Genomic DNA, 12,889 nt, shown 5'->3' with positions numbered 1-12,889 from the left:
CAATCACTTAAACTGAATATAAACAATCTTCTTACCCGTTACATACGTTAAAAGACTATGATATTTGAACAGACCACAATTCTTAATTACAGATAAGTCAATTGTATTATATTACTTTCGTTTAAATTACAATGCAGTTTGTAAACAGGACATTGTTGCAATATAAAATCATTTTTGAAGGCCATATCGCTACTTTATTTAAATCTGCAGGTTAATTTGGCTACAATTTCACACTTGTGGAAGGAAGCCTGTTCTTAGCCCATGTGCTTCCATCTGTAAGGCTGTCAATGTGAGTTCTCGCACAAACTCAAATTACATGTGTTTTTTTGTGAAGGCTAATCTGTAAAGCAGTTCGTCTGCAACACCAGCAGTTGTAGCCTGTTGACCATCAAAGTTCTTATTTTGAGCAAGAACAGCAAGACGTGTACAAACCACCATACGTCTGTGCTTAAATGCAACTGTTACTATTCCAGGGAGATCATCCTCTCTCCTATCTCTCCAAAGGGGAGTTACCTCCTTTGGATCTAGGGAGGTGAGCCCACTAAATATGAACCCATTAGAGGAAAGGGTAAGTGTGATTCCCTCTGGTGGTGACTCCCCCTTAGGGGATAGGGTCCTCGAGAGGGGTTATAAGGCACTAACACCTTTTGTATGGTATTTACGGGCTAAGATTTACAATTATCCTACCGACCCTTGGCTTTGGACCTTACCTGTGCCCAATCTCCTGCAAAGACTATGGAGTGAGAGACGACTGAACCAGCCACCAAGAGGCACATCCCGCAGACAACCATTTAAGGAATAGCATGTCGCTCCAGCAGAATTGACCACGTGCAGAATTGAAGAACACCAAACAGGATCAAGGGGGTGTGGCTGGCAAGAGAGAACAATGGTGTCGACGGTCCGAATCAGATGTGCACCAGAGTGCAGACAGATGCAGCAGAAGGCTGGCCGGAGCAGCCCGGAGAGGCTGCCAGAAGGAGGCAGGAGGGCCTTGGAAGGCCATTGTGAAGACCCTCTGAAAGGGCATGTATGTGACTCCTCCCTGCCTGTGAAGCCTTCAGAATGAGGCAGAGCCTTGGACGGTGTGCAGTGAAAAAGTCAAACATTATGTCGAAAAAAAAATTTGCCGCATGTTTTACTTTTTTTATTTACAGGTGTTTTTATTTTTTTGTTTTTTTTGGGTTCCGCAAGTAAAAAAAAAGGGGTAAAATAAAAAAAGGGGGGGGGTTGGGGGTAAACTCCCCATTTCGAACAAAAAACAACAAAAAAAGGCATTTTTTTTTTTCGACATTGACATTCGACATAATGTCATTCAAAATGATCACTATAAACCGCCTTGGACAACTGACGAGGAGCCCAGTTGAAAGATTGCAGAAGCAATCCTGCATAAACGCGTAAGGTCTGAACCGGAGTGAGAGGCGGTTCGGGAGGATGAAGTGGAGCCAGTTGGAAAGTCGCATAAGGCGGCTATGCAACCACCAGAGAGCTGACTCAACCCAACGATGCTCCCTGGAGCACTTCTTAATGTTATCAGGTATGCAGTGGGAAGGGAGGCTGGCAAGGAAAAGAGCGGGTTAAGGCAGAACACCCCAGAGTGGAGAGTGGAAAAGAGAAGGACCCCCAGATAGTGGAGTGAGAGGCAAAAGAGCATCAGAATGTGGAGGAGACAGAGGGAAACCTAGATTGGGGAGTGAGAAGAGGTGCCCCATACAGCGTAGGAGACCATGAACACCCCAGAGTTTGGGAAGAACCTCAGAGAACCCTAAAAGGGCAGATGAAGAAAAACTGAAAGATTACCAGGGTGGGAAGAGACCGAGCAAGACCTAGGTTAGGACACTTGAACCTCCCAGCACCCCAGGAACTGGAGCGAATACCTGTATTACTGCAGAGCGGGTTACGGTCAGAAGCCAAAACCCATCTCCTCGAGCAAATAGTTCAACAAAGTCTACTGGTATTTTTGTTGTTTTGATATTTTCTTTTGGGAAGTAGGAACAGTGATGGGTCAGAGTAGGATTCTGGACAGAGGACTGTTATGTAAGTTATGAACGTCCTGACAAGCGCCTTTTTTGACTTTGCCTCATAGATTAGGGTTGAGCAGGTAGACCTGGGCAAATATTGTTTTGAACTTGACAAGAATAAAAACCGTTAAACTGTCTTATTGTCGGAGTGCTGATTCTGGCCTACCGCACAGCCTTTTGGGCCTGCATTTGATACACATGTTGGAGATGACCTCCAAATTCCCAGTGTGGCAACCTTCCGTGAGGCCCTTCAAATCTCTGGTGAGTCTTTTGTTTACAAGCACCGTTTGAGGAGGCGACACAGGCTCCAGCTACTTTCCTCGCAAGGGAAATTATTATTGGGGTATTTATTGATCATGGACCCAGCTTCAGGAAGCCACAGAGTGCTATACAAGCTATGGGGGGGATGTGGGGAGGGGTAGGATGTGGCGAGGGAGACAGAGATCCAAGGGAACCAACAATTGGGGCGAGGTAAGCAGAGCAATTTGGCAGCAAGGGATACACGAGCATCCAGGGGAGGAAACATGTTTTCTTTCAACTTATCTCCCACTATTAAGCAAACCAAAACCATGGAGTCTTTCTTTTCAGAATGTGTGTGACGCAAGCTATGGAATGTCTTGCTCTAGATCCTAAGATACCTCAAAATGGGAATGTTTGAGAGTTGAGCTTTTCTTTACTCCCTGGAGGAATCGTCCGATCTGGGCAATTCATTTTACTTTCTGTGTTCCATTTCATTTATTTGCCAACATTTCCGGATAAATCTAATTTTTTTTTCTTTCTGTAGATTCCAGCACCCAAACGTGGAGAAATAGTGCGACAAATCGGTGATGCTTTGCGAAAGAAGATCAAACTGTTGGGGAACCTGGTATGATTTTAAATATTAACCTAGTATGTCAAGAAATGCAGAGGCTAGATACTTGTTTTTTGTAGGTAGGAGTGTGTTATTGTTCTGAATGGGTGCCCATGAATTAATGTGTTACTTTAAAACCAACATGGCAATCATTTGCTTCTAGGGCAGATACTTCAATATGCTCGTGTGCACTGCGCAACCTCTTGCTCACTGTGCAAGGTTCAGTGATGCTTTTTGCTGTTTGGAGCTCAGTCAGTTGAACATTTGCAAGCTTCCGCTTTCTGGATGAAGTCCATGAAAAACCTCTAGCATATAAACCAGATGAACATTGCACTGCCCTAGCAATGTTAATGCTGTGCAAGCAATATAGGGACTGAAAAGCAGTTGCATTGGCAAAGCCAACCGTTTCGGTAATTGAGAAAGGCATGTTGCTTCTTCATCTGAGTTCTTGTAAAAATCTAGTTCTGATTATATACAAGTAATAAAAAAAAAAAAAAAAAAAAAAAGAAAGGCATGATGTAGACATTTGCCAGGAACTGCCATCATGTTACAACAAACGCTCGGGTACCTGGGCATATGATGACAGTGCCTGGCAAACGCATATCTAATGCCTACACAAAAGCCAAAACCGATAGCTTTGCCAATGTTTTTGTTTAACAGATATTTAGTGCAAGGAACAGATGTGAGGAGACAGGGTAGTACACCTAAAAAGGAACCAAATGAAGACTCAAATCGGTCTACCTTCAAACATGGATGTTCCCCACAGAATAGGATTTTATGTAGCACAGTTGTGCGCCTGTCACTTATTTATTTAAGCCAGTCAAACTTGCTGTATCTACCTCTTGCATGCACAACACACAATCGAAGACATGCCCTTTGAGTACACACAGACCTCTATAGTAGATGCATTAACTCATTGTAGGCATATATCACTTACAGTGGGGACAGCCAAACTACACGTTCCACAATGCCAAAAAGCTGTTGACTGAAAAGCCAGAGCTGGCTCAAGGTTGGCCAGTTTGCTGTCTTGATGGTCACTTGCCAAGTATTTCTTCTGCACCGTGAAGTGGTTTGGCATTGTGGCATAATAAAAGTACCCACGTGTTTTAAATTCTGCAACATTTGTAAACAAATTGAGAAATCTATACACGTTCCATGCTCCATTTTGGAGTGCACCTTAAATATGGTATGTGCCGTGCATGCAGCACTTGCAAAAATGTAGCCATGAGCTAGTAATAAAGTGTGGAAGATTATCCTCAGTTGCTGCTTGCTCCGTGATTAAACTCTGAGAGTATGCTTTAGAAACTGAAACGCAGACTTCACAGTGAAAGAGCGAGGGAGAAGGCATATAAACCTATCAAACTGCACAGTATCAGTGTAACAATATTATCTGCTAGCGAGTGGCACAAAACACCAAGCGACGGCTTGGGCTCTGCAGAGGGACAATGCAAGCCTTGTAGGTAGCAGCCTGTGAAATGTGTCCTCTATCAATGGATGCGCCCGATTCTTATTGCAGGCATGCCCCCTCAACCCAATAGGGTTTGGGGGAGACCTAACCCTAAGGGTGAAAATCAAAGGAACTAAAGAAGTGAAGAATTGAAGGCGTTTCACTATCCAGTATTTTTTTTCTCTGACAATAAGAGCGTTGAGTGGAAAACGCAAATGGACAGTTGGGAGGAGGAGGAGGTGTAGGCGGAGTGGTAGGAGAGGAGGCTGGAGTTGAGGTGCGAGTGTTGGGTGGCTGAAGGTTGGAGATGGGAAGCGACAGAGAAAAATAAGCGGGGGTGGGAGGAAGAGGAACAATATGCATGCCATAGAAAAAAGTCTGCAGAAAAGTCATGGAAATAAGTGTGAACACGCTAACCACACACTAGAAAAAGTATATGAGCGCAGAATCTTATCTCTCTGGTATGACCCAGCTATTCACTGGGTCATACTATATACAAGAAAAGGGTCCAGTTACGAGGGTGCAAAAACACCCAACCATGTTCTCTGGTGCACAAGAGAAACTGTTTGCACTGTGTAAAACCAAAACAATGATGTTAGAAGGAACACTGTATTATAGAAACTTTAACTACTTTCTATGTTGTTGATGGCTGACAGGTGGGCCTATATTATGTGACGTCTTGGATTTGTTTTGCCAACAGTGCCTTACATGCCTGGAGTAGGCACTCCCTTACTAGGAGGACAGCTAAACTTCAAGTTCCAGAATGAAATGGGGTATTGGTTAAAAAGCAAGGACTGTCTCAAGAGTGACCTGCGATGAGAAAATGACCAGGAGGCTTCATATATTGCACAATACACACCCTTAATTTGAATATGATTAAGAATTATTTATTTATGTCCCTTTTGGGATTTAGTATTTGATCAAAAATCAATGTGTTGTGGAGAAAAGACAGCCCTGGCACATAGGATGTGTGTATATATACATGGAATTGTGTTTTTCTTTCATAAGACTGGCAACTCCTGCACGCTATCTTAGGCTGGACGCCAAACAATTCTACATATATAGTCATCAGTTGTAGCACGTATTCAAAAAGATATCTACTGGAGATTTGTTCAGGTAAATATTATACATGCATTAATTCACAAATATTTGCTTGCACCAAAAAACATTTAATGATGAATTTGGTAAGGTGAAAAAGGCCCAGCAAGTTTCGAGAATCTCTCTTCATCAGGGGTAATAGTCAATAAATATGTCCAGAACTAATCCAGAGAGAATTGTGATACTTAACAAATTACTGACAGGTCGCTGATTTATTGATTATATAATGTTCATAACTCTGTAACAAGTACTGCCTAGTTTCCGGTGTTTTTCAAAAAGCACAATTATGTTGACTTTCTAATCACTTGATGGGACTGTTGTTCCTATTATAAATCGAAGGACGACAATCAAGGAACGATAAAGGGAACCACAAAGAAACTTTACTGCATGTGAAAAAGCAAAAGATGATGATCTTGAGCTCTCGCCCACCTCCTTTCATATGTTGGAGTTCTTGTATTCACTCTCTTGGCCTGTGAAGACAGATTCCTTGCTACGTTGTTATACTCCATATAATTTTTCATTTCTAACTTTTTGATCAAATGTTATCTTAATGTTGACTCTGTACTTGAACTGGCAGTGAGTGACATGATAACTTTCTCAATAGTGTGCTAAACTTGTTTCACTTCTGTTCTAGAAGTAAACCTCTTGGGCATATTCAAGTTTTCAATTAATTATGTTGATGAATTTCATTTATACACTGAATTATAGTGATACACTCATCGCAATATCGGGTAAAATCGTGGACATCCGATAATCTGCATTGGAGATATTATTTCTCTCCTTATTCAATGGTGGATGTCCAGTAATTTAGTCTGTAATCATAATCAAAAGATCAACCCATTGCGAAATGCTGCCTCCTTTTCATCTGCACTTAATTAGATCCAGCCAGGCGAAAGGAATCCTCAAAGTGTGCTTTTAGCCGCCTCTGTGTTTACAAACGAGTAACTTGGATTGCCACAAAATGGCTGCCAGTTATAATGACTTTTGGGAGATTTATCATTTTTATGCTTCATCCCCTCTCCTAGTGAGACCGCCAGCACTTAATATTGGACTTCTGGACCCTTTTCTTTAAATCCTGAATGAGAGGAGCCTTTTTACACTCATTCATTCTTGTGGGCTCTGTCTTTTGGATCTCCATTCTTTGTATCCTACCTGTACTATGGAGTCTTTCTGCTCCCTAGCTCTTCAAGGCATATTTATTTTCTATTGCAGAACATCGCTCATTATGGGCATTGTTGCTTGGGACCCTTATGGTCCTCCTTTAAGATTATTTTTCTATATCCTCCAGTAACTACAGTTCTTGAGGATAGACGGATACGTAGGCCATTCATGGAATGTTTTTCTATGGGATTGCGCCATTATAAAACACTTCCATGAATCAGACCCTTAGTATCTCTCCTGAAATTCTACAGTCTGAGAGATTGCCACACACCAGCTTATGTGGAGTGCCAAAAGGATACCTAGTATTCCCCTTCTCTCTACTCCTGTGACTTTTTTAGGCACATAGACAATCTCCTAGTTATGGCTGGTGGCAGTGGACGTGTTCTACCAACTATTGTGTAATTGTTGTACCGCAGGCTATGTCGATGGCCTCAGTAGTGCACCATAGAGGGAACCAAGTACCAACTTGGGGCCTCCCTTCTTTTTTTTTTTTTTTTTTTTTAGCCATTACTAGCATGGTTGTTCTTTGATAGCCCTTCTTCTATAGAAGGACCCCCCCCCCTATTTTTTGTCTGCCAGAGTGCCTGAATACGACCAGCTCCCACAGTGGGTCTGGCTGTCCTGATTGGACAGCCTATCTTCCCTTTCTGTGAGACAGATGGCAGAGCAGTGTGTGCTGGAACTGTATAAAAGGTTAGGCTTCTGGAGTGAAAAGCAAGTAGATCACTGGAAGCTGAAGATGACCAGAGACGCCTGCAGGCCCATTGCAACACTGCCCGACCCCATTTTCTGTGCGACAGAGGACTCCGAAGAGGACGGCTCCTCCCCCTTGGCTGGTGGGAACAACCATTCCCAAGATGAAATCTGAATCGAGCCATCTCCCAAGGTCATAGGATTTTCCAGAACTGTGGAACCGCAATACCAGGAGACATGCTGCCCATTTCGTGGAAAGGCAGAATCAGTCAAAATCTTTGCTGAGACATCAAGGACACTCCAGAGATCCGATCTAACTCACCTAGACCCCCCTTGTCAGAGTGAAGGACTGCAGGAAGCGAAGAAGATTGACCGGGCATACTGCATCTTTTGTAGGTGCTGTAGAAAAGGCCCCAAAACCAGAAGTTGTTGAAAGTTGTGTCCCAGGTCCTCCCTCGAACCTGCTGCTTGTATTTTGCTGCGTGTCAAGACTTTGAGCCCTCTCTGAACTTCCTTTAGATAGGGTTGGTTTTTGGACTTAAAAGACTTGTTGTGCAAAGAAACCCTCTCTAGAACCTTGAACCAGACTAGTGTTACTCTAACCCTTTTCCTTCCTTTAAGTTACTTTCTTGTATGTGCTTGCAGAGTAAATGTCTTAACGTAAATCTACCAATAACCGTTGGTGCGCATAATTACCGATAATATGATAGCATTGTCTTTTCCCTTTCTAAAGTTGCAACAAATGTAACCGCAAACTAACAAAGTGAAAGTGTCCTTTGTATTGCAAAATGTTCTAGTGTAAACGTATGAGGTATTTAAAGCGATTTTGGTGTAAATATAATACATATATAATTTTAAATACATTTTAAGTGCAAGTGCTTCTTTAATGTGCATGTCTAACTGGGTTCAGTGTACTTACCTACAGACATCAGGACTGCGAACAAGTCACCATTGTACAGACACTTCCAAGAGAACAGATACACAGTCGCACAAATGAAATGTCATTCTAGAGATCATAACTACCTAGTGGTGGAAACATCAATAATTAGCTCAAAGAGAATTATTCTGGCTTCAACATCTGGATGCAATTCCCCTCTAGGGATGAATGAGGACTTATGTTTGGGGCCTTTCCTCTGAAAACTGTAAGATTGTGATCAATCTTGAGCACAGTTCTCACAAGTACTATTTACTCCTTCCTAGGTTGACCCATAAGGCTAACTCTCCTTTAACAGTTTGCATAATTCACATATACACTTAGCGAATGGGGAATGCAAATAGATGTTCACAGTCTTATTTGATGGAATGATATTCTTTTCATAGACCACTAGGATATTCATCTTAAAGCACGATCATTGGGAATGCTGTTTACTTGAATGTGGATTGAAGAGTCACTAGATTGTACGCTCCTATGAGTATGTTTTAATATGGAAAAGATTGTACACTTTTATGAGCAAGGATACACAAAAATGGAAATGTACGACAGGTTGTCCTAACATATGATTATGATAGATAACTTCTAATCGGCAAAAGAATGTGTGTGTGTGTATAGGTCTAAAATGATGTAATAATAGTTGACACAATTGAACAATAAGACTCCATTGGCAGACCGAAATTTAGGCATTGTGAGCCTTGGCGACAGAGTGAGCTGGCCAAACAAGATGTCGAAAATTAATTTCGAGGGGATTGGGTCCTCCGACGTATTCCACATCTGACAGTAATCACCACAGCTGTGCTGCTTCGGAAATTATTTGGCGTCTGCGCCGATGACGTCGATACGCTGTCCTCGAGGGCCTCCGTCGAGCCGACGTCACCGGATGTTAGAAGTAGGACGCACGACGTCCGTAGCCTCAGTTCAGTTTTTTCCGCAAACGTGTTTGCTTCGGAGATCTTGGCACGCCGCGTTTCTACTGAATCCTGTTTTTTCAGTTCTTCGAACCTGTTCGTTTGTGTATTAACAATGATGGCTTTGGCTTCTTCCACCCCGCGTTTGGGTTTTAAGAAGTGTCGACTTGGCAGTTCGAAGATGTCGTTGACGGACACACGCAACGCTTGCCTCTGGGGCCTCGGGGAGGACCACGATACGGATCACTGTATTGACTGCCAGTCACTTACATCGAAGGCCTTAAGGGAGCGTAAGAAGAAGCTGTCGGTGGGGTAGGATGGCCAAGCCCCGGGAGTCACGATCCACTGGTCTTTTGACAGACGATTCGAGGGGTGACTCTCCGCATCGTCGTCGAGAGTCCGGCGGGTCTCGGTCAAGGAGTCGGTCTAGCCATTCCTCTGCCTCTTTGAGGCACTCACGGAAGCGCCATCACAGGTCGCCTTCCCCTTCACCGTCCTCATCTAAGGACTCCGCCCGTCGGCGGGTTGCTTGTCCCAACAAGCATTCCACTCCTGAGGAATGGGATTCATTCCGGCAGGAGATGATGGCGATTTTTCAGTCGCAGGGCTCCTTTCGGTCCGCGCCGTCGAAAGACACCGGCCGTGAGCATGCTAGAGATGCCACTCGTGTGCCTTCGGGCTCGAGCGGTCGTCGCGACCACCAGGTGCTTTCGAGGTCCCGGTCGGACAAGGCTGGTCGTTCTAGGCATTCCCCTTCCAGGTCCCGGTCCTCGACGCCCTCGAGACTGTTGGAGCCTGTGAAGTCTTCGAGGAAGACATTGGTGCCTTTGGCGCTGAGGTCATCGAGGGAATCTCTCGAGCTTCCGCCTCCGAGGAAGCTGTCGACATCGGCGGTGTCCAGGCTGTCGAAGGACACACTTGGGGCTCCGCCCTCGAGGACTGTGTCGACGCCGTCGAAGTTGTCGGCGCCACGCTCGATGTCGACGGCGGTTCCGTCGACGCCTTTCGAGGCTGCTTTGTCGGAGGTATCCCGTGGCACGGTGGAACCCCTAGAAAAGGCTCTGGCCAAGGCTAAAAATGTCTTTGTCCCTTTTTCTGTGCCCTCATTCCAGCCTCTGGATTATATTTGAGGTGGATGAAGGGTCCGAGGAAGGTTTGGTTTCTGAGGAGGTACCTGACGAGATTTTGTCTGGGCATAGCCAGATTGAAGACCTGCGGCAGTCATTGCATGACGCAAGTGGCCTGGACACCTCTCCGCAGGTGGAGTTCTGTAGGCCTGATCCTGGCACCCATGCCGAGTCCTTGTACCAGAGCCTTATGTCGAGGGTAACGGAATACTTGGGGTGGTCTGCGCCACCAGGGGATTTTCTGCAGAATGACCTGACGGATATCCTCGACCAAGGTCCACCAACTGACCCGGTACTGCCATTCCATATGGCCTTGCAAAGAAGGGTGGCGGCGGCTTGGACTGCCCTGGAGAATCTCCCGGCAGTGAGCAAGTCTTTGCCAGGAAACTACCATCCAGCCACTAGCGACCCCTGCTAATTGACCACGCACCCCACCACGGAGAGTTTGGTGGTGCAGGCGGCTACGGCCCCAGCAAAGCAGGCGTCGTACCCTACCATCCCTCCTGATGGGGACGACCAGCGTTTTGATGGCTGGGTGAGGAAAGTGTTTTCTTCAGGGGATATGGCTTTGCAGGCAGCCAACTCTGTGTGTGCCTTGTCACGTTTCACGCACACTCTGTGGAACTGTATTTCATTGGCTGCTGATCATATTTCCGAAGGGGAGGAACAGGATGGTTTTCTTGCCATGGTGCAGGATGGCAAGGATGCCATGTCTGAATCCGTTCAGTCGGGTCTGGAAATGGCGGATTGTGTCAGCCGGTCCATGGCGACGAGCACCGTAATATGCAGGTTTGCGTGGTTGCGGAAGTCAGGGTTTGCTCCTGATGTGCAAGCCTGACTCCTCAATATGCCCTTTGATGGTGAACCTCTTTTTGGCAGCAAGGATGACGAGAGCCTTGAGAGGTTGCAGACCTCCAAAGCTGCAGCAAAGTCATTGAGCTCTGCAGTTCGCCAACCTCCGCCTTTTCATCCTAGGGGACAGCAATGGAGTGGAGGTTCCTTTCTATATTACTCATCCTTTAGTAGATCAAGAGGAGCTGCAAGTCAAAGGGGCCACCGTAGGAATGCGAGAGGTGGAAAACAGGGTACTCGAGGTACCAAGGCCGCTCGGGCAGTTGCCTCTTTACCCTCGGGCAATGCCGCAGCCGCTTCAGCTCAGTCATGAGGCCATGTCCCATGGTTCGCCGGTTGGGGGAAGGCTGGCGCCGCATCTTACAGAATGGTGTGCCATTACTTCAGATGTGTGGGTTCTGGAGATCATAGCCCATGGCTACTGTCTTCCTTTCCGGCAGAGGCCTCACGACAATCCACCAGGGAATCTCTTTGTAGAGTCTGGATCCGCTCCTTGCGCAGGAAATACAAGCCCTGCTGGAGAAAGGCGCCATAGAACTGGTGCCTGTAGCAGAGAGGAACAAGGGATGGTATTCCCCTTATTTTTTGATTTCAAAGAAAGATGGGGGGGATTGAGACCCATCATCGACTTGCGCAAGTCGCACAAGTTGCACAAGCCCCTCAGGAAGGACAAGTTCAAGATGGTTACTCTTTCTCAAGTCCTCCAGGTCCTTCAACTTCAGGACTGGTTGGTGTCTCTCAACCTCAAGGATGCTTACTTTCATGTACCGATCCATCCCAAGCACAAGTACCTGAGGTTTGCGGTTGGCGACTCGCACTTTCAGTTTCGGGTACTGCCGTTCGGATTGATCTCCGCCCGAGGGTTTTTACCAAGCTCATGGTGGTGGTGGCAGCATATCTCAGGAAAGGGGGGGGGATTCAAGTCTACCCTTACCTGGACGATTGGTTGATCAGGCGCGCTCTCCCGAGCAAGTCCTGGATCATCTGTCCGTCACCTGCCACTCCCTTCACAAGCTGGGCTTCTCCCTCAACTTGAAGTCCCACTTGACGCCAACTCGGCGGCTCCAGTACATCGGAGCAGTGCTCGACACATCCCTGGGGCAGTGTTTTCCTCCCCAGCTGAGGGCTCATCACATTCAGCAGATGGTACACAAGTTTCAACATGCCCAGAGTCTCCCGGCGTTCAAGTTCTTGAGGTTGCTCGGCCTCATGGTATTATGCATTCTTCTGATGCCAGAGGCCAGGTTGCGGATGAGATCTCTGCAATGGGCTCTCAAGATGCAGTGGTCACGGTCCTCCGGCAGGATGTTGGACCCTGTTCAGGTGCCGCCCTCGGTCGCTCAGGACCTTCTGTGGTGGGCCGAGGAAGGCACTCTTATGAGGGGGGCTCCATTTTGGCTACCCTGGCCGGAGGTGACGATCGTGACGGACGCATCCCTCACGGGATGGGGAGCTCATGCCAACGAGTTGACAGTCGGTCGTTGGTCTCCGGAGTCCAGACTCCATATCAATCTGTTGGAGCTGAGGGCCGTCATGCTTGCCCTGAAGGCTTTTGTGGCGACTGTGCGAGTTAAGAATGTCCTGACTCTGACGGACAACACAGTGGCCATGCACTACCTCAACAAAAAGGTGGGGGGGCAGGTCACTTCCTCTGTGCAGGGAGGCGATGCAGCTCTGGTTCTGGGCCATCCTGCAGGAAATTTCGATCTCAGCAGTGCATCTGGCCGGAGACTAAAATGAGACGGCGGACGCTCTGAGCAGGCAGAGCGTGATCTCACGAGTGGGAGTTGGCTCAGGAGAT

General features: G+C 46.3%; 1 protein-coding gene across 1 annotated transcript in view; it reads left to right on the top strand.

Annotated features, from left to right (window-relative positions):
* ALDH7A1 (aldehyde dehydrogenase 7 family member A1) overlaps window positions 1–12,889 on the top strand; it is a 441,053-nt gene that overhangs the window by 94,003 nt on the left and 334,161 nt on the right. The window contains exon 4 of the mRNA XM_069625599.1: window positions 2,803–2,883. Within this exon, the coding sequence (XP_069481700.1) occupies window positions 2,803–2,883 (81 nt within the window). The remainder of the gene's footprint in view (window positions 1–2,802; window positions 2,884–12,889) is intronic.

This window comes from Ambystoma mexicanum, chromosome 6p (genome assembly GCF_040938575.1).
Source record: "Ambystoma mexicanum isolate Mex_15411 chromosome 6p, UKY_AmexF1_1, whole genome shotgun sequence".
In the NCBI taxonomy this organism is placed as follows: domain Eukaryota; kingdom Metazoa; phylum Chordata; class Amphibia; order Caudata; family Ambystomatidae; genus Ambystoma; species Ambystoma mexicanum.
The sequence above is the reverse complement of the archived record's forward strand: the minus strand, read 5'-3'. Positions and strand labels throughout refer to the sequence as shown.